The sequence below is a fragment of the Nansenia antarctica genome, assembly GCF_963989245.1.
Source record: "Nansenia antarctica genome assembly, chromosome: 13".
Taxonomy (NCBI): domain Eukaryota; kingdom Metazoa; phylum Chordata; class Actinopteri; order Argentiniformes; family Microstomatidae; genus Nansenia; species Nansenia antarctica.
The window spans coordinates 17,136,320-17,156,147 of NC_137683.1; the positions used below are offsets into that span (position 1 = coordinate 17,136,320).

Consider the following 19,828-nt stretch of genomic DNA (forward strand, 5'->3'; position numbering starts at 1 on the left):
TGCATACTGCCTACTAAATTCATAATAAGTATGCCAATACCAGCCGACCGAAAATCTAGTATACATTTCTTGCATACTCAAATTTCACATACTCTAGTGTGAACGCACGGCATACTCAAAATCTACGTCATATCTAGTATGAGTAGTATGCTAGTATGCCATTCCGAACACAGCCCTAGTTAGTAATCCAGAGATACATTCGGGCGGTGAGACCCAGGGGTTTGCATTCCTCTGCCGTGAGACGCCGGGCGGCCAGGCGGTGCCAGGCGGGTCTGTGGGCTGACAGCAGCCGGCCCTCACTACAGACATGATGGCGGAGGGGGAGCTGGACGTCGACTCGCTCATCTCCAGGCTGTTAGAGGGTGAGTTTATCCATGCATTTCTATCATGATATGATCACATTTAAGAGGGGCGCAGACGGTCACTTATTGCCTTTCGCCGCTGTCCTGGTTGTGCGTAATTCCACCACAACCAGAGAGGCCTCGGTCGGGAGAGAGGAGAGCCCGGTGTCTGAGTAGGGCTAAGCCGTCACTTATTCTCAAAACAGTGGCACACCTATGGCTTTTAGCCTTTGCGTTTACCACCACCGCCTTTTGTTTGACAACTAATAACTAATAACTCGATGTTATATAACAGTTTCAAATGTACAGTTAAGGTCTAATGTTAAATGATCTCATTTTGACCACCTGACGATTAGTGTTGAAATTGTTAACCTACGATCGGTTTAGTTGCTTGTTCATCAAAGTTAGTAGTTCCGAAGTTTGTGTAAGAGTGAAGACTATTGATTGTTTTTGGATGGATATACATGTTAATACGTGACGTTAGAATTATAAGGTTCTAACTCAATTTTTGTCAAAATCGAGTTTTTTTTACATAATCTGATCCATTAGGTGTTTATTAATGCCTGTGTGGTGTTATTTTAAAAATGTTGACATTTTTGAGTTAGTAATTCATAAAATACAAAGGTTCCATCTCACAAAACATAATGGAATGTAAAAACTTTGACGCTCAATATCTCTGAACTGCCCTAAACGGAGATAGAACCTTATAATTCTAAACTCACGAATAGTAACCAACTGTTGCAACCAAATGGGTCTACGATTCCCTAAGAAAGCTGCCTGGTTTAATTACGTCTAACTGCGATTAATACAAAAAAACAATCGCTGTTGTGAGGGGTGAAAAAAGGATTCACACACTGTTGGATACATGACAGATCATGGTAGCCTAAGCCTACTGTCCCATTGGTTGAGAGAGATACATAACTTGAAAAGCCTACTTTGGAGATAGTTATTTATTTGATCAATCAAACATATTGACTTGAACTCATTGTAGCCTATGTCACATTTACATCACATGTCATTTTGGCCTAATCTGTGTTGAGGGAACAACATTCGAAAAAGACAATTGTTGGACTGTATACAACTTTATTGATCTATTCAACTGTTGTCATTTGGTTATCACCACCACACTTTAGCCTCCTGTACCTACCCTGTCAGTTATCTCTGGAATGTATCACTACAAGGACAGGAAGTTGGCCTATGACCTTATCGTAAAGAATGTAAGCGGTGTTGGCATGTCAATTACCAACCAAATAACGATGGGCAAGCCTACTGTTCACAATTCAGACTCAGCTGCAGCGTAGCCAGTAGAACCCCCCTCCGGTAGTTCATATATGGTGAGGTTGTGCATCATATACCCCCTGAACTTTGCAAAACATCTCTTATTCTTAGATCTCCTGTTAATAATGCAACCCAACCCAAGACTTATACCATCATAGTGACTGAATCCTAAAGGATAACCCTCCCTCGTTCTGACCCAGTAGGTGCTTTTGAAGAAAGTATATTGTTGTGCCTACAATCAATATGCTGAGTGAAGGTAGCTGGAGGTATGATAATGTTGCAGTCATGCAAGGCTAAATAAGGGATCCTGAGAGAGGCAATGCTATCAAATACAAACAAGCTGTTCTTCCCTGTGTGTTCAGTCAACCTGCGTACTGGCTGGAACAGTGATGAACACACACACACACACACACACACACACACACACACACACACACACACACACACACACACACACACACACACACACACACACACACACACACACACACACACACACACACACACACACACACACACACACACACACACACACACACACACACACACACACACACACACACACACACACACACACACACACACACACACACACACACACACACACACACACACACACACACACACACACACACACACACACACACACACACACACACACACACACACACACACACACACACACACACACACACACACACACACACACACACACACACACACACACACACACACACACACACACACACACACACACACACACACACACACACACACACACACACACACACACACACACACACACACACACACACACACACACACACACACACACACACACACACACACACACACACACACACACACACACACACACACACACACACACACACACACACACACACACACACACACACACACACACACACACACACACACACACACACACACACACACACACACACACACACACACACACACACACACACACACACACACACACACACACACACACACACACACACACACACACACACACACACACACACACACACACACACACACACACACACACACACACACACACACACACACACACACACACAGGCTGTTCATTGAAGAACTTGGATAAGTTCGTGCTGAAAAAGGCACTTGTTTATATATTTTGGTAAACTGGCAACGTTTATTTTTATATTGAAAAACAGAAAGGTTCTCATGGTTCTAATTTGCAGAGGCGACTTTATTTTTCTCTATAAAGCATTTTTTTTAAAGCAGAAAGAGCAAGCTCAAATCCAAAGCGAAATCTCAAAAGATTATGAGATTGGTGACATGCATGGCTTGTTACATATCTATTATGTATAATAGATATTACATCTATTATATATCTATATCTTGTTGCATATGTATGTTACACAGAGCCTTGACATCATATCTGGGGGATAATGTCAGTAAATTTGAGTAAAAAATACAGACTTTGCTTATCCTGTGCGAATGCACGAAACACAGAGACGTCGGGGGGTAATTTCTAAATCACATGAGGTCCCCAGATAATACTAGTCCGTGCGAATAGGGCTCATATGCCAGTCTAATGTTTAGATTGGTTTGGAGATGAAAGGCCCCAGTGGTCCAGGGCAGAGTGACAGCCCCCTGAGACAGTCTGCTGCAGGTTGCCAGTTATTTCCAGCAGAGCCAGGCAGCATCACTGGCAACCTGCTCCGCTGTACTAAGGCAACTCGGAGGGAGTGGGGGGACTGGACAGATCTGTTCCACAGTTGAGCTGTGTGAGGGTTATATACATACAACCAGCTCTCCTGCATTATTTTTACCCACTGGGCCATTTTCTCTCCCATTGGCCCAATAGCACAACCCCCATCCCTCCCAAAATGCTCTAGATATTGGTCTGTTCATTGTTATGGGCAATGCTGCATCACAAAAAGTATTTGAAAACTTTCATCGACACGAGGAGAATGTGGAGGTGTCAGTCACACCACCACCATGACATGTCAAATCACACATTGTATTGGTTTAACCCACGTGTAAACCAGGGGAGGGCTGGCAACGCGCAGTACGACCAGGGTCTGGACACAGGAGTTCCCTCTTCTGTTGCTAAGGTGGAGGGTGGAGGTTCCTCTTACTCCTCGAACGGAGGTCTCGGCTTCCTTACGTGCACGGCACGCGGAACAAATAGGCGAAACTCCTGCTGAGGTACAGGTCGGACGGTGTGGCCACCCTGCCCCACCCCCCCTCCTCTCTCTGATCCCTCATTAAATGTCAACAGGCGCAGCTGTCCCTCGCCGGTAGTAATGACCCACCCGCCCAGTCCCTTAGGTGACTGGAACACACAGTAAATGGCAGCCACAGATATAGTTGTTGTATTCCTCTTTATTTCTCTTCCTTCTTACTCTAATTTCTCTTTCTCTCTCTCTCACACACACACACACGCACGCACACACACATGCACATACACACTCCCCTCTTACTCTACTATCACTTTTCTCTCTTCTCTGTCTCACGCACACGCACACACACACGCACACACACACACACACACACACACACACACACACACGCACACACACACACACACACACACCCAGTGTCTGCTGTCGTCCCTCCACACACAGCTGAGCACATTGTTGTTTGTTGACAGTGAAGAGGTTGACAGGGGGACAAGCAGGAGAGTGACTGTCCACCCTCTACCAGATGATGTTTGTTCATATTAGTTGGATATTAGTTATATTTTCCCCTTGTGTGTTTGTGTCACATTTCCACTCTATGCTCCCTGCCTTGAGTTAGTTGTATTAGTGTTGTGTGTGTGTATGTGAGTGAGCTAAGCCAGCACCGTCTAGGCCTATTCCACTCCAGCGCTCTCTCTCTCACTCTTTATGCCCAGCCTGAGCCCCCCAAATGCCCCCTAGCGTACCCACAATAGCCTCACGACAGTCCCTCTGTCTCCCCTGCCATCACAGGTGGCCCCCAGCCTTTCCATAGACACGTTGTGCTCCACAATCAGTGCCAGGGAGCACTGAACCCTATGCCATTATTATTCTTTACATTATCTGTGTTTCCTTGGTGTTCAAGTAGTACGTACACTCTCTTGAATTGGAAAAAATGAATTGTCATCAGCTATGGAGCAGAACACTTTAGCGCCCTTTATAAAGCTGTAGGTTATTCAATTCAAAGAACTAAGCGCAGTGCATCAATGCTCTTTAGTTGTTGTTGTTGTTGTTGTTGTTGATGATGATGAGGGCTGCTGTTGGTACCCTGGGTGTAGATGCTGTAGGGGATGGAGGCTGAGTGGTGCGTGGTGCCCTGTTATGGAAACAACAATGGCCGAGCCTGTGTGGCGTGGCGTGTGTCTCTCCCTGGCACCAGTCAGGGGCTCATGGAGGCTCCGCAAGCTTCCCAATAAACTGTTCTCATTCTCTCTCTCTCTCTCTCTCTCTCTCTCTCTCTCTCTCTCTCTCTCTCTCTCTCTCTCTCTGTCTCTCTCCCTCTCTCCCTCTCTCTCTTCCTCCGTTTTCACTCCCTCTTATTCTCTCACACACACTATCTCTATCTCTTTCCACTCACATTCCTCCTTTTTTTCCACTCCACAATGACAACCATTCAGCCCCCGAAAATGTTTTATTGAAATGCTATGGCAGTTGGGGATTGCTACTTGAAATTCCCTCCCATTCTTGGAGCTGAAACGCTGCGTGTTGGAGGAGAGCTACTGAGGGGTCACTGTTTTCCATCCTTGGGTGTGTGGGAGAGGGGGGTGGGGGGGTGGGGGGGTGGAGGGGTGCAGCTGAACCACGCTGGCCCTGTGCCCAGTGGGAAGACAGATCTATCCATCACACCAGGGCAGAATTGAGATGGCAAAAGTCACCCAGGCCATTTCCAAGTGTCGTTACCAAACGTACCAAACGTATATCCTCGACCAAAGAAATTTAACTGTCCACCCATTTATGATTCATTATTTTGTACATACAGCAGTGTTTGGGTGGCCTTTATTAAAGCGCATTGACTTGCATCTTGTAAGAAATGCGCTATACAAATAAAATTAGATTTGATTTGATTTGATTTATTAAGACAGAATTTGTTTGAATATTTTTTAGCTGGACTGTTAATGTATTTTCATGAAAATTAAAAGTTACCAAATGTAGCCTATGTGCTGAGAAAACCAGCATAGCAGTGAATAGGCTATGTTTCGTATTCTTTGACACCAGTTTGTTGTTGTTGTTGTTGTTGTTGTGAATGGGCTACAGATGACAGGGTCTGTATTGGGGAGGCCTCACACTCAACATGGCCAGGGGCCTCCTCCACGGGGTCTGTGCTGTGTTGTGCACTAAGCGTCAGATGCTCATGGCTAGGGACTTGAAGTGCTCCGTCTTTGGTCCTGAGTGACTACTTCCTCCTTCCTCTCCTCTATACCAGTGCCCATATATGGTAATCCCTCTGAGTCTCTGGGATGCTCACCATTTACTGAACCCTGTTCTTTTAAATGGATGGAAAACTTCTTGACCTGACCGACCCCGTTCCTCAACAAAATGCAGCCAAGGAAGCAAAAAAACCGATGGAAGCATTAAAACAAGTCGCCTTACATAAGCACATATACCTTTGTTGGGTCATGGAGTTTAAAACTGGTGCAAATTGTGTGGTTCTCTGGCTATTTGTCAAAATGTTTTTTATTAGAAAATAAATAATAAATAAATAATAATAATGTAATTTGCTATAGACAGTCTTTCACTGCCTTTACTAATTCATAAGAGACATTTAATGTGAACTTCTGTGAAGAAATTCTGTGAAGCACTGGCAGTTGTGTTAAACTAGAGAAGTCAACGATATCAGTAAACTAATGAAAAATAAACACTCAAATGCTTCTTTGCCCGAAGTGTCAACAACACTCAAATGATAAAACTCAAGTTTGCCTCCCCTCCCCTCCCACCCAAACCTCTTCCTTATTTAGCTCTACTTGTCTCCCTAGTGCCCTTTAGTGTCTGATCTGAACTCACGTTGACGGAACTGTTTGGTTTTGTTACAGTGGGAAGCAGAGAATAACTGGGGCGCTGCTCCTCGTCTGGCCCAGACAGACACCCACGGTTTTGGAGGTCTGCTGTGTACGCCTAGACTCGGGCTGTGTAGAGGCTGTGTACGCCTAGACTCAGGCTGTGTAGAGGCTGTGTACGTCTAGACTCAGGCTGTGTGGAGGCTGTGTACGTCTAGACTCAGGCTGTGTGGAGGCTGTGTACGCCTAGACTCAGGCTGTGTGGAGGCTGTGTACGCCTAGACTCAGGCTGTGTGGAGGCTGTGTACGTCTAGACTCAGGCTGTGTGGAGGCTGTGTACGCCTAGACTCAGGCTGTGTGGAGGCTGTGTACGCCTAGACTCAGGCTGTGTGGAGGCTGTGTACGCCTAGACTCAGGCTGTGTAGAGGCTGTGTACATGTGGACTCAGGCTGTGTGGAGGCTGTGTACGCCTAGACTCAGGCTGTGTGGAGGCTGTGTACGCCTAGACTCAGGCTGTGTGGAGGCTGTGTACGCCTAGACTCAGGCTGTGTGGAGGCTGTGTACGCCTAGACTCAGGCTGTGTGGAGGCTGTGTACGTCTAGACTCAGGCTGTGTGGAGGCTGTGTACGCCTAGACTCAGGCTGTGTGGAGGCTGTGTACGTGTAGACTCAGACTCAGGCTGTGTAGAGGCTGTGTACATGTGGACTCAGGCTGTTTGGAGGCTGTGTGGAGGCTGTGTACATGTGGACTCAGGCTGTTTGGAGGCTGTGTACGTGTAGACTCAGGCTGTGTGGAGGCTGTGTACGTGTAGACTCAAGCTGTGTGGAATGCTAGGAGTCTTGGGGGGAGGGGCAGCTCTGTGACGTTGGGGGGGGGACCAGGATTCCACAGCATGCAGAGGAACGGTATGATAACATACCGAGGAACAGAGAAGAGAGAGAGAAGAGAGAAGGGAGGCTTTGGAGGACTGCTGCGATCTGCTTTTGCAGAGGAGAGTGCAGGGGACTGGAGAGGAGAGGACAGGGGACTGGAGAGGACACACACACACACACACACACTCTCTCACTCTCACTCTCTCTCTCTCTCTCTCTCTCTCGATCTCTCTCTCTCTGTCTCTCTCTCTCTCTCTCTCTCTCTCTCTCTCTCTCTCTCTGTCTCTCTCTCTCTCTCTCTCTCTCTCTCTCTCTCTCTCTCTCTCAGAACATGACCATATCAGGAGTGATGAATTGAATTTCAATGTGGAGAGATTCCCTAATCTAATAAGAAGAGGCTTCTTAATCAGAAAGGCCTCAACAGATCTGTTCTCGTCTCACATATTATGAAACAGTGGGAAGTCGATGCGGAACCCGACCCGAAAACTTTTTTCATTTTTTTTTTTCATTCAAGATAGGTTGATCCAATGCGTTTTTTCTTGACTTCTGTCTTATTTTCACTTAACGCAAGGAAAACAAGTGGTTGACGACCTATTCCTAAACATCTCTAGACATCCTGTGTGCCGTGCGGCTCGTGTGGCGTGACGGTCCAAACGTCAGTCACCATTTTACAAGGCCCATTAGTATGCTAGCAGGCTTGCCGTGCCTCTCTGTTGAAAAGCAGAGATTTGTATATATACGGAATAAAAACATCTCGCGACGAACCGAAAAAGTCTGTGTTCTTATTGGACCCGACTCAGGTGGTGTCCTCTCTGGTTTCAAAGCAGCGTTGTGCCTCCAGAACATCTCTAGCTCTGCCTTCATCTAAGCAACAACAAGCTCATCCACACCTTGGTGGTGACCTGGTGTGTTGCCATGGTGATTGCCGTTGAGTTCCGCTCCACACCGTTTTACGCTGCAGTGCAGTAAACAGAATTGAACGCCCATACCCCCCACCCCACCCCCCCCCCCAGAATCCCCCAGTGGTTTGATCTGTCAAGGTCACAGTCTCTAGACTGTTGGTGGGTGGGTTGGACGGGTCGCTGTCTGTCTGTGAGCGATGTCGCATTTCCATGCAGCTTGCCCATAATAACGTGTAAGGCGATCCTCCCAGTCCAGTGACGTGGTTCTGGGCTGCGGCGTCTATGTTGATGCTCTCCTATATTGGGCCTCCCACTCTGTCAGCTGATCCAACACAGACCTGCAAACACGTCACTGAATGGGGCGGGGGGGGGGGGGTGAAGTCACTCCTGAGGGTGACACACACACATCAGTTCCGTCAGGTTTTGTGCTCAATTAAGAGTATACGTATATACTGAAGAATGTATACACTCACTGTAATGTAAGTCACTTTGGACAAAAGCGTCAGCTAAATGCCATATATTATTATTATTATTATTATTATTATTATTATTATATTATGTGTTCCAGGCCAGTTGGTGCCATGACTGTAGTATAGTAGCTCTGAGGGTCCTCTAGTTGTATCTAAGTGATAGAGACCCTCTCGAAATCAGGTAAGTAGAGAGCAGACTGCTGAATGCTGAATCTAGGTCAGTTCAGTTGTAATTGTACCTCCGCAGTTGTATTGTACCTCCTCGAATAATGTTTGATTGTGGTGTGAACCATGATATTAGAATCATTGAATGAATGAATGAATGAATGAATGAATGAATGAATGAATGAATGGTCTTTATTGTCATTGTCTTGTGTGCAGCACTAATATCCTTCTCCACTGGTATACAAGACGGACTAGTCGTTGCACTGGCAAATGTGTTTGGTTTGGAAGTGGGTGAATGTTTTATAGTACTTCTTTAAGGTCAGAGGTCAAAAATAGCAGGGTCAAGTTGCAAATGTCTACACACAGTGCACGGTCTCCCGGTCACGTGGAGGACTCTCTCTGCTTACACGGCTCATATGTAGTCTGTGACTTAACGATAGCAGTGCTACTGGAAATTGTAGAACCTGCTATTAAAGCCTGTTTTTTGGGGGGGTGAAGGGGGGGGTTAAATGTTTATTAAATATTTCTTAATTGCTGAAGTAATACAGTTTCTCACTTTTTCTTTGGGTGTGTTTTAGGGCCCGCTGCCCGTGCCTATAGCAGTCTTCAATTGATTTGACCCAATCATTGAACGTTATTAAGTGAATGTAGCAGTTTCTAGGCACAGAGGGAGGTTGACACAGAGGAATGGTGCAGAATAATAGTTTTATTTAGTCCAACACTGCTCAGCACCGTCACTGACGTGCTGAGCCAGTCTTTGCCCCACTCCCGCTGTCTCTCCCTTTCGGGACCCGCTAGTCCGCTCCTTGGCTGAGCCCTCGCTCCCGCCCCGCTAGTCCGCTCCTTGGCTGAGCCCTCGCTCTCGCCCCGCTATTCCGCTCCTTGGCTGAGCCCTCGCTCCCGCCCCGCTAGTCCGCTCCTTGGCTGAGCCCTCGCTCCCGCCCCGCTAGTCCGCTCCTTGGCTGAGCCCTCGCTCTCGCCCCGCTATTCCGCTCCTTGGCTGAGCCCTCGCTCCCGCCCCGCTAGTCCGCTCCTTGGCTGAGCCCTCGCTCCCGCCCCGCTAGTCCTCCCTTTCGGGACCCGCTCCGTCCGTCCGGCTCCCTGCACCTCACCCCCTTTCGGGGTCTCGTGCTGGCTCGCCGCGGCTCTCTCTCTCTCGGTCTCTCCGTGTCTCCGTGCGGCAGGTACTTCCTGCCCTACTCATCTCCCGAGGGAACAAACACACACAGGTTAAATAGACCAGTGGAACAATGAGTCTGATCACTGACACCTGTCCGTAATCAGCCCATCATAACGAGCCTGATCACTGACACCTGTCCGTAATCAACCCATCATTCCCCTCCAATGGCAGTCTGGCTCCCTCTGCAGGCCAGAACGCGCCATGTTCCCCACACATCCCCACCGCCAGTTTCGAGGCCGGGGATACAACCGGCCGATAGCCTACTCCCCCCCCCCATCACGGGAGAGGAAGTCGGCCACGACCATCTGCGTCCCCGGCCTGTGAACCACCGTGAAGTTGAAGGGCTGCAACGCGAGGTACCACCGGGTGATCCTCGCGTTGGTGTCCTTCATGCGGTGGAGCCACTGTAGGGGAGCATGGTCGGAGTAGAGGGTGAACGAGCGCCCCAGCAGGTAGTACCGGAGGGCGCCGACCGCCCACCGAATGGCCAGACACTCCTTCTCCACCGTGCTGTACCTGCCCTCCCGCTCCGACAGCTTTCGGCTCAGGTACAGCACCGGACGGTCGAATCCCTCCACCTGCTGGGTCAGCACCGCCCCCAGCCCTCTATCCGACGCGTCTGTCTGCAGAGAAAAAGGAATGTTAAAGTTAGGAGCATACAAGACTGTCTCCCCACAGAGGGCGTTCTTAATCCCATCGAACGCTACTTGGCACCGCTCACTCCATTGGACCGGGTCCGGGGCCCCCTTCCGGGTGAGGTCGGTAAGGGGGCTGGCCAGCTCCGAGAACCCCGGCACAAACTGCCGGTAGTAGCTGGCCAGTCCCAGGAACCGCCTCACGTCCTTCCGGGTCCTGGGCCGCGGGGCGGCGGCGATCGCAGTGGTTTTGTCCACCTGCGGTCGCACCTCCCCACCGCCCAGGATGTACCCCAGGTACCGGATCTCCCCCCGCCCGATCACGCACTTCGCCGGGTTCGCCGTCAGCCCCGCCTGCCTCAGCGACTGTAGTACCGCAGCCACCCTCTGCATATGCTGCGGCCAGGTGTCCGCATAGACGACAATGTCATCTACGTACGCCGCAGCATACGCAGAGTGCGGCCGCAGAATACGGTCCATCAGCCGCTGAAACGTGGCCGGGGCCCCAAACAACCCGAACGGAAGCGCGGTGAACTGGAATAACCCCCGCGGGGTAGAGAATGCCGTTTTTTCCCGGGCTGCCGACGATAATGGTATCTGCCAGTACCCCTTCGTGCAATCCAATGTTGTGTAATATTTAGCCGTGCCAAGCCGGTCCAGGAGCTCGTCGACCCGGGGCATAGGGTAGGCATCGAATTTAGACACCGCGTTCACCCGTCTATAGTCCACACAGAACCGTACAGACCCATCGCGCTTTGTCACCAGCACGATGGGGCTGCACCAGTCGCTATGCGACTCCTCGACCACGCCCAGTTTTAGCATAGAGTCTAATTCCCGGCTCACCACGTCTCGTCTGTGAGCCGGCAGCCTGTATGGCCGCGTACGTACCGTAACCCCCGGTGGCGTAACTATCTGATGCTCTATGAGGCGAGTACGACCGGGTATAGGGGAGAACACATCTGCGAACCTATGTTGCAACCGATCAACGTCCGCCCGCTGGTTCGCCGAGAGATGGTCGCCTACGCAGGCCGGGGCGCTAGTACTCGTTTTTGGGACCTCCGGCCCGAACTCATCCTGCTCGGGAAGTAGCGTCACCAGGGAAACAGGGACCACGTCGTTCCATTTTTTTAATAGGTTGATGTGGTATATTTGCGTGCAATCCCCTCTATCCGACCGCACTACCTCGTAGTCTACATCCCCAATTCGCCGTGTGACCACGAACGGCCCTTGCCACTTGGCGAGTAATTTAGAGCTAGACGTGGGCAGTAATACGAGGACTTTGTCTCCCGGTGCGAAATTGCGTAGTCTAGTCCCTCTGTCGTACAGCCGTTTCTGCCGCTCCTGGGCCTCGAGCAAATGCTCCCGTGACATAACCCCCAGTGCGTGGAGCTTTGCTCGTAGGTCCAGGACGTATTGTATTTCGTTCTTACTGTCACTAGACCCTTCCTCCCAGCTTTCCTTAATCAGGTCTAGGACGCCCCGTGGCTTGCGCCCGTATAGGAGCTCAAAGGGGGAAAACCCCGTGGAAGCCTGGGGTACTTCCCGCACTGCGAACAACAGAGGGTCTAACCACTTATGCCAATTACGACTATCTTCGTGAATGAACTTACGGATCATTGACTTAAGCGTCCGATTGAACCGCTCACACAGCCCGTCGGTAGCTGGGTGGTACACGCTCGTTCGGACCGCCTTAATGTCTAACAACCCGTAGAGTTCCCCAAGTGTTCGTGACATAAAGTTAGTGCCTTGGTCGGTGAGGATCTCTTTCGGGATCCCCACCCGGGAGATGACCTGGAATAACGCCTGTGCTACGCTCTTTGCAGAGATAGTACGAAGCGGTATTGCCTCGGGGTATCGAGTCGCGTAGTCTATGAGGACTAAGACGAACCGATAGCCCTGTGAGCAACGTTCAAATGGCCCGATTATATCCATCCCAATCCGGTCGAATGGTGCCTCTACCAGGGGAAGGGGGCACAACGGTGCCCTGGGCACGGCCGGGGGATTGACTAATTGGCACTCGCGGCAGGATGCACACCACAGATGCACCTCTGCCCGAATCCCCGGCCAATAAAATCGAGCCATTATCCGGTTGAGTGTTTTGTCGTATCCTAGGTGGCCTGCCATCGGGTTATAATGCGCCGCCTGAAATATAGCTTTCCGGCGGCTCCTAGGTACCAACAACTGGGTCGTTTCCTCGTCCCTGCGAGTGTCACGACTCACTCTATACAGTCTGTCCCTAATCAATACGAAATACGGGTGGGCGCGCACAGCGTCTGGCCGTACCAGCACACCATCAATACTGATCACCTGGTCATAGGCGGAGCGTAGAGTGGCGTCGCGAGACTGCTCGAGGGGGAAGTCGGCTACTGGAGGGAACGCAGGCGGCGGATCTGCGGGTGCCGGACCCACCGCCTCCTCCGGCTCCTCGGCAGCGTCGGACGCCCTCGCATCAGCGCAGAGCACTGCGCACGCCTCACATTTCCCTGTCGGTCGTGCACGCACCCCCGTGGTTTCCCCTAATACCTGCGGAAACCCAGCCCAATCTAAACCCAAAATTAGGGGGTGCATGAGGCTCGGACTAACCGCCGCCTTGACACTATACTTTTTCCCCCCATAACGAATTTCGATGGGGACCACCGGATACTGGTGACAATCCCCATGCACACACAGTATCCCAACCCGCGATGCCTCTAACAATGCCCCGGGTCGAACCAGGCGCTGGTGGATCATGGTCTGTTGGGCGCCAGAATCCAACAGCGCCTGGTGCGTCTCACGCTGTACCCTTACTGGGATGTAAAACGCCTGTCCTGGACGCGAGGGAGGGGTCGGACTGCCGACGACGCGGATTACCTGACCCACCTCCATCTCGGGGCATTCCCGGCGGAGGTGGCCAGGCTGTCCGCATCGCCAGCATCCCTCCTCTACCGCTCGTGGGGCCGTCTGTGGGGTGGAGGTTGGCCCCCCGTGTGTGTTCCTCCCCCCGGTGTCCCGCCCCGTCCTCCGGGCTGGCGTTGGTGGCTCCCGCCGCGGCTCCACCCTAGGCCGTACCCCAGGCCGCGCCCCGCCGGCCCGTTGGCGCGGAGCCGGGGTCGGGGTAGGGCGCGGGCCCGGGGCTGGGCCCGGGGCTGGAACCTGCGGTCGAGGCAGGTGGTTGTCGGGGGAGGGGTCGAGAATGGCCTCCGGCGCGTCCCGCACCCCCCTCCTCTGGGCCCGAACCGGTGGCTCGGTGCGGTCCAGTAGCTCGCGGAGCATGGCCCGCTGCTCCGCCTGTCCCCGCATCAACTCCGCCGCCATCACCTCCTGCGCCTGTAGCATCCGGGCCAGGTGCGCCACCACCTGGACCGATGAGTCCATGGTCCTCTGGGCGTGTGTGCCGACCCCCTCTCTGTGCCCCACGTTGGGCGCCAGATGTAGCAGTTTCTAGGCACAGAGGGAGGTTGACACAGAGGAATGGTGCAGAATAATAGTTTTATTTAGTCCAACACTGCTCAGCACCGTCACTGACGTGCTGAGCCAGTCTTTGCCCCACTCCCGCTGTCTCTCCCTTTCGGGACCCGCTAGTCCGCTCCTTGGCTGAGCCCTCGCTCCCGCCCCGCTAGTCCGCTCCTTGGCTGAGCCCTCGCTCTCGCCCCGCTATTCCGCTCCTTGGCTGAGCCCTCGCTCCCGCCCCGCTAGTCCGCTCCTTGGCTGAGCCCTCGCTCCCGCCCCGCTAGTCCGCTCCTTGGCTGAGCCCTCGCTCTCGCCCCGCTATTCCGCTCCTTGGCTGAGCCCTCGCTCCCGCCCCGCTAGTCCGCTCCTTGGCTGAGCCCTCGCTCCCGCCCCGCTAGTCCTCCCTTTCGGGACCCGCTCCGTCCGTCCGGCTCCCTGCACCTCACCCCCTTTCGGGGTCTCGTGCTGGCTCGCCGCGGCTCTCTCTCTCTCGGTCTCTCCGTGTCTCCGTGCGGCAGGTACTTCCTGCCCTACTCATCTCCCGAGGGAACAAACACACACAGGTTAAATAGACCAGTGGAACAATGAGTCTGATCACTGACACCTGTCCGTAATCAGCCCATCATAACGAGCCTGATCACTGACACCTGTCCGTAATCAACCCATCATTCCCCTCCAATGGCAGTCTGGCTCCCTCTGCAGGCCAGAACGCGCCATGTTCCCCACAGTGAAATTCAACCATAATCCATTTCCGATGCCATATCTTGACAAGTGCCAACACAGCCCCTACAGGGAGCTCCTCTAACAGACTGGGAAGTGTCCACCACACACAACAACACCCATTCAGGCTATTTTAAACTGCGTTGTTGGCTAAACCCAGGGCCTTATAAACCCAGGCCCTAATATTTACCTAGTTTTATTAAAAAACTCTTCCACCACCTGAAGGCCCTGACTTCCTGTGTGTTTTTGTTATGATGATAAACACAGATGGATCCCTGGGAAATATGAATTAGAAACAAAGTCAATATATGACATATAAAGTAAAGAAGTAAAAACAAATATATAAATATATATATATAATAACATTTTTTAAAAAGCAACAAAATAATGTCCTCATTCATTCAACACAGGTCGTTTGCTCTCTGGAACAATAACATCCAGGCTTTATGAAAGAATTTAATAAAAGTGGGGTTAGATTGGTGTCGATGGCAGTACAATTGTGTATTTCTCCTCCTTTTCGCTTCCTTCTTACTCTTTTTTTCCCTCTTTCCCTCTTCCTCTCAGTGCGGGGATGTCGTCCAGGGAAGATAGTGCAGATGACAGAGGCAGAGGTCCGAGGGCTCTGCATCAAGTCCAGAGAGATCTTCCTCAGTCAGCCCATCCTACTGGAACTAGAGGCTCCCCTCAAAATCTGTGGTGAGTGTCTGGATGGATGTCTGTCAGTGTGTGACTCGTCCACCTCCTCACCTCATCAGAAGAGTGACAGTCTGATTCTTCACCACGTTCCCTGAAGTGGACGCTCATTCACAATAATACTGTTTACCGCGGTTGAATTTGGGGACGTTCAACAGTGTCAAAAACTGGATACCGCCCAACCCTACAGAACAATGATTTAAACATTTTGAATACCTGTGAAACTTGCCACCTTCCCCCTGTCAATCTCTCCCACTCCATCTCTCTCTCTCTCTCCTTCCCTCCTTCTTTCTCCCTCCCTCCCCCCTAGGTGACATCCATGGCCAGTACACAGACCTGCTGAGACTCTTTGAGTACGGCGGTTTCCCCCCAGAGGCTAACTACCTGTTCCTGGGGGACTACGTGGACAGAGGGAAGCAGTCCTTAGAGACCATCTGTCTACTGCTGGCCTATAAGATCAAATATCCAGAGAACTTCTTCCTGCTTCGAGGAAACCACGAGTGTGCCTCCATCAACCGCATCTATGGCTTCTATGACGAGTGTAAGACAGACACACACACACACACACACACACACACACAAGACACAGAGGGACAACTGTTTTTAAGTGAACAAAACAGTGCTAACACACACTAAGTCATTGCTTGTGTGGCACGACACACATACCACACTTATCGCTCTCAACTCAATTAAAAGATCCCAAATGATTATTTGCTCTCTTTCTCTCTGTTTTTGCAGGCAAGCGCAGATTCAACATTAAACTCTGGAAGACGTTCACTGACTGCTTCAACTGCCTTCCTATCGCTGCCATAGTGGACGAGAAAATCTTCTGTTGCCATGGAGGTACTGTCAGAGCTGTCAGTCCTACAGCTTCCATACTCGCCACAAATTACAGATAGGGGGGCAGCACGTAGCCTAGAGGTTAGAGAGGCCGGCTAGCAATCGGAAGGTCGCTGGTTTGATATCCCCGCCTCAGGAGGGAGCTGCATGTGAGCTGGTGACTGGAGGGTTGCTGGCATCATATCTAAGGTGCCTACCACTGCCGTTGTGCCCTTGAGCAAGGCACTTAACCTCTAATTGCTCCAGGGGCACTGACAATGGCTGACCCTGCGCCTAGCAAAAAAATACATACCCAAATGTATGTGCAAATAAGAGCCTATAAATCATGACATCATTTATTTAGCACAATAAATACATGTTACGGTACATGTGGGAATACGGTACATGTGGGAAAACTAGGGTTAGGGTTAGGTGCTACGTCGATTTGGTACATGCTGGCATGTCTAACCCTAATCCTACCCCTATCCCTAACCCTAACCCTACCCCTAACCTTAACCGTAGCACCCTAGCACCTAACCCTAACCCTAGTTTTCCCACATATACCGTAACATATATACAACGTATAACAGTATGAGGAGGACTATGGCCGTATGAGCTCAGTGTCCCGTCACCTCCTCTCCCTACAGGCCTCTCCCCAGACCTGCAGTCGATGGAGCAGATCCGACGCATCATGAGACCCACAGACGTCCCTGACACAGGTAGACACACACACACACACACACACACACACACACACTCCTCTCCCCCTCCTTAATCTGTATATAAAAACATATGCTATAGCCTTTATCGTCCAGAAAGGGGCAGTATTCCCCCATCCAAAACTGCTCACTGAAGAGTATAAGATTTCACCCTGTCATTCACACCAGTTTGTTTGATGTGCAATATTGAATTCAATGTCTTTCGATGCTACATCGAAGTAAATGTTGACTCGACCTCAAATGGGTCAATTGGCTTGATTTATGTTAAGTGACCATGATCAACCTTTTTTTTGTTTAACTGTTTAAAGATCTAAAAAAGAAAGGTTCAGATGTTTTTGTAATAACTCACAAGTTACAGAAAAGGCTCTACTAGGGATCTGTCTCTCTGCTTTAAGTGGTAGATTGAACAGTCTTAAGGGCTCTGCACACAGCGTGCGATTTCTGTTGCGCGTCAACATTCCATTTTGAAGTTTGAATGGAAGTCTATGAGAACATCGCATTTCAACACACACGGCCCCGATTTTAATCGCACGGCGAAAATTCGATTCCATTCATTTTGAATGGGAAAAAGCACAAATTTGACAGTGCGACAAAACTCGCACGCCGTGTGCTTTGTCCCATTCAAAATGAATGGAATCGAATTTTCGCCGTGCGATTAAAATCGGGGCCGTGTGTGTTGAAATGCGATGTTCTCATAGACTTCCATTCAAACTTCAAAATGGAATGTTGACGCGCAACAGAAATCGCACGCTGTGTGCATTGGCCTTTAGTCTCTCCTGATTGAACCTCGAGCTCATGTCCTTATATGGTGATGAACCGCTGAACTGCAGGGAGCCGTAACCTTTTCTCTCTCCGGTTCTGTCCTGGTTTCGCTGGGTGTTCTCTCTCTCTCTCTCCCCCTCCCTCCAGGGTTGCTGTGCGATCTGCTCTGGTCAGACCCAGACAAAGACGTGCAGGGCTGGGGGGAGAACGACCGCGGGGTCTCCTTCACCTTCGGGGCCGATGTGGTGAGCAAGTTCCTCAACCGCCACGACTTGGACCTCATCTGCAGAGCGCACCAGGTAACTCAACTCAACCCACAACCGCTCCTCATACAGTATATTAAACACCGACACACACACACACACACACACACACCGAAAACCACACATAAGACACGATACACCATTTTTGTTGAAACATTCATATTTGTACTGTAAAACAAGAGGATAGGTAATGATGTTCTAATATTCTGCTCACTCTGTCTGTTACGCCACCAGGTGGTAGAGGATGGGTATGAGTTCTTTGCCAAGAGGCAGCTGGTCACCCTGTTCTCAGCGCCAAACTACTGTGGAGAGTTTGACAACGCCGGAGGCATGATGAGTGTGGACGAGACGCTGATGTGCTCCTTCCAGGTAACATGACAGCAGCAGCAGCAGTGCATGATGGGACTGTTCTTTCCCCTTGTCTACAGACACACTCTGACTGTATCATGAAAAAATTAATTCAAGACTGTATTGACACTCCTGAGACATTAAGGACGACGCCGCAGGTGGTAAATCCTTTTGATAACGTTTGTCTTAAATGTTGTACCTGAAGCCTAGTTCCCAACGGAAAGGTCATGTGTTTTCTAGTCCAGGAATCCTCCCTGGCACATGATCTCATGACACTGTTTGTTTGTTTGTCTGTCTGTCTGTCTGTCTGTCCTTGTCTGGGAACAACCCGGTAGATCCTGAAGCCGTCTGAGAAGAAGGCCAAGTATCAGTACGGAGGGATGAACTCCGGGCGCCCCATCACCCCTCCCCGTACAGCCGTCCCGCCAAAGAAACGGTAGAAGGAAGGAGGGAGGGAAGCGTGGCAAGAGTGGAAGAATGAGCGAGGGATGATGAAGATAATACAGATGTGTCCGCTTCATCCGCTTTTCACGATGGAGAAACACTTGGCAGAGTAGATATAAATGCAAGGTTTTGATTTTAGAACCCCCCCACCACCTCCATTTTTTCCTCTAGTTTTTTTCCCCCCCTCATGAACTGTTGTGTTGTGCACTGCTCTCCTCAACGCTTTTACAGCATCTGTGTAACCACACCGTTTATTAACAAGAAGTGTTAAAGGAAAAAAAAAAAGAACACAAGGTTGTCATTTTGTTTTGCATATCGCGAGTGTTTTTCTTCTTTTTTTTCTTTCGTTCCTGCTTTTTTTGGGGCTTATATCACAGAATGACAACTACTAGCTCCGTTTACCATACCCCTCCTACCTGTACAGCAACGACAGGCGTTAACGATGACTGCTGGGTTTTCAACAAATAAAATAAACCGTTTTTGAATGGTCAGCATGTTTTTTAACGGTTAAACATTTCTTATTATGTTTAAGACACCACTATGAAGTGAACGGATTGGATGGGTATAAAGATGGCAAACCATTCCATCAGTGGGCGAGGTAGTGTCTACTATATTGTGTATCCCTGTCCAGTCTTTTGTGTTCTACAGAAGTGTCTAGGGGGATTGGTTAGATCTTCATCCAAGTATTGAAAAAAAGACATGACTACACACAGAAATATATAACAAATCATTTATTATTACTAAATCAAACTATGTCCAAGTGCAGCAACTGAAAATGTTCAATTGTCACAGAAAACT

General features: G+C 50.1%; 1 protein-coding gene across 1 annotated transcript; it reads left to right on the forward strand.

The window, feature by feature from the left end:
- The first annotated feature begins 251 nt into the window (after positions 1-251).
- Positions 252-19,515, forward strand: LOC308169283 (serine/threonine-protein phosphatase PP1-beta catalytic subunit). The gene is made up of 8 exons (XM_080543959.1): positions 252-362; positions 15,547-15,678; positions 15,986-16,216; positions 16,414-16,518; positions 17,142-17,213; positions 18,123-18,274; positions 18,473-18,607; positions 18,922-19,515. Exons 1-8 carry the CDS (start codon positions 308-310, stop codon positions 19,024-19,026), a joined length of 987 nt encoding a protein of 328 aa, XP_080400085.1. The 5' UTR covers positions 252-307; the 3' UTR covers positions 19,027-19,515.
- The last annotated feature ends 313 nt before the right edge of the window (positions 19,516-19,828 follow it).

Coding starts and splice junctions, on each gene's coding strand:
- LOC308169283 (XM_080543959.1), top strand. CDS start 308: ATGATGGCGGAGGGGGAGCTGGACGTCGACTCGCTCATCTCCAGGCTG. Junction 16,217..16,413: donor CTATGGCTTCTATGACGAGT/GTAAGACAGACA, acceptor CTGTTTTTGCAG/GCAAGCGCAGATTCAACATT. Junction 17,214..18,122: donor CACAGACGTCCCTGACACAG/GTAGACACACAC, acceptor CCCTCCCTCCAG/GGTTGCTGTGCGATCTGCTC.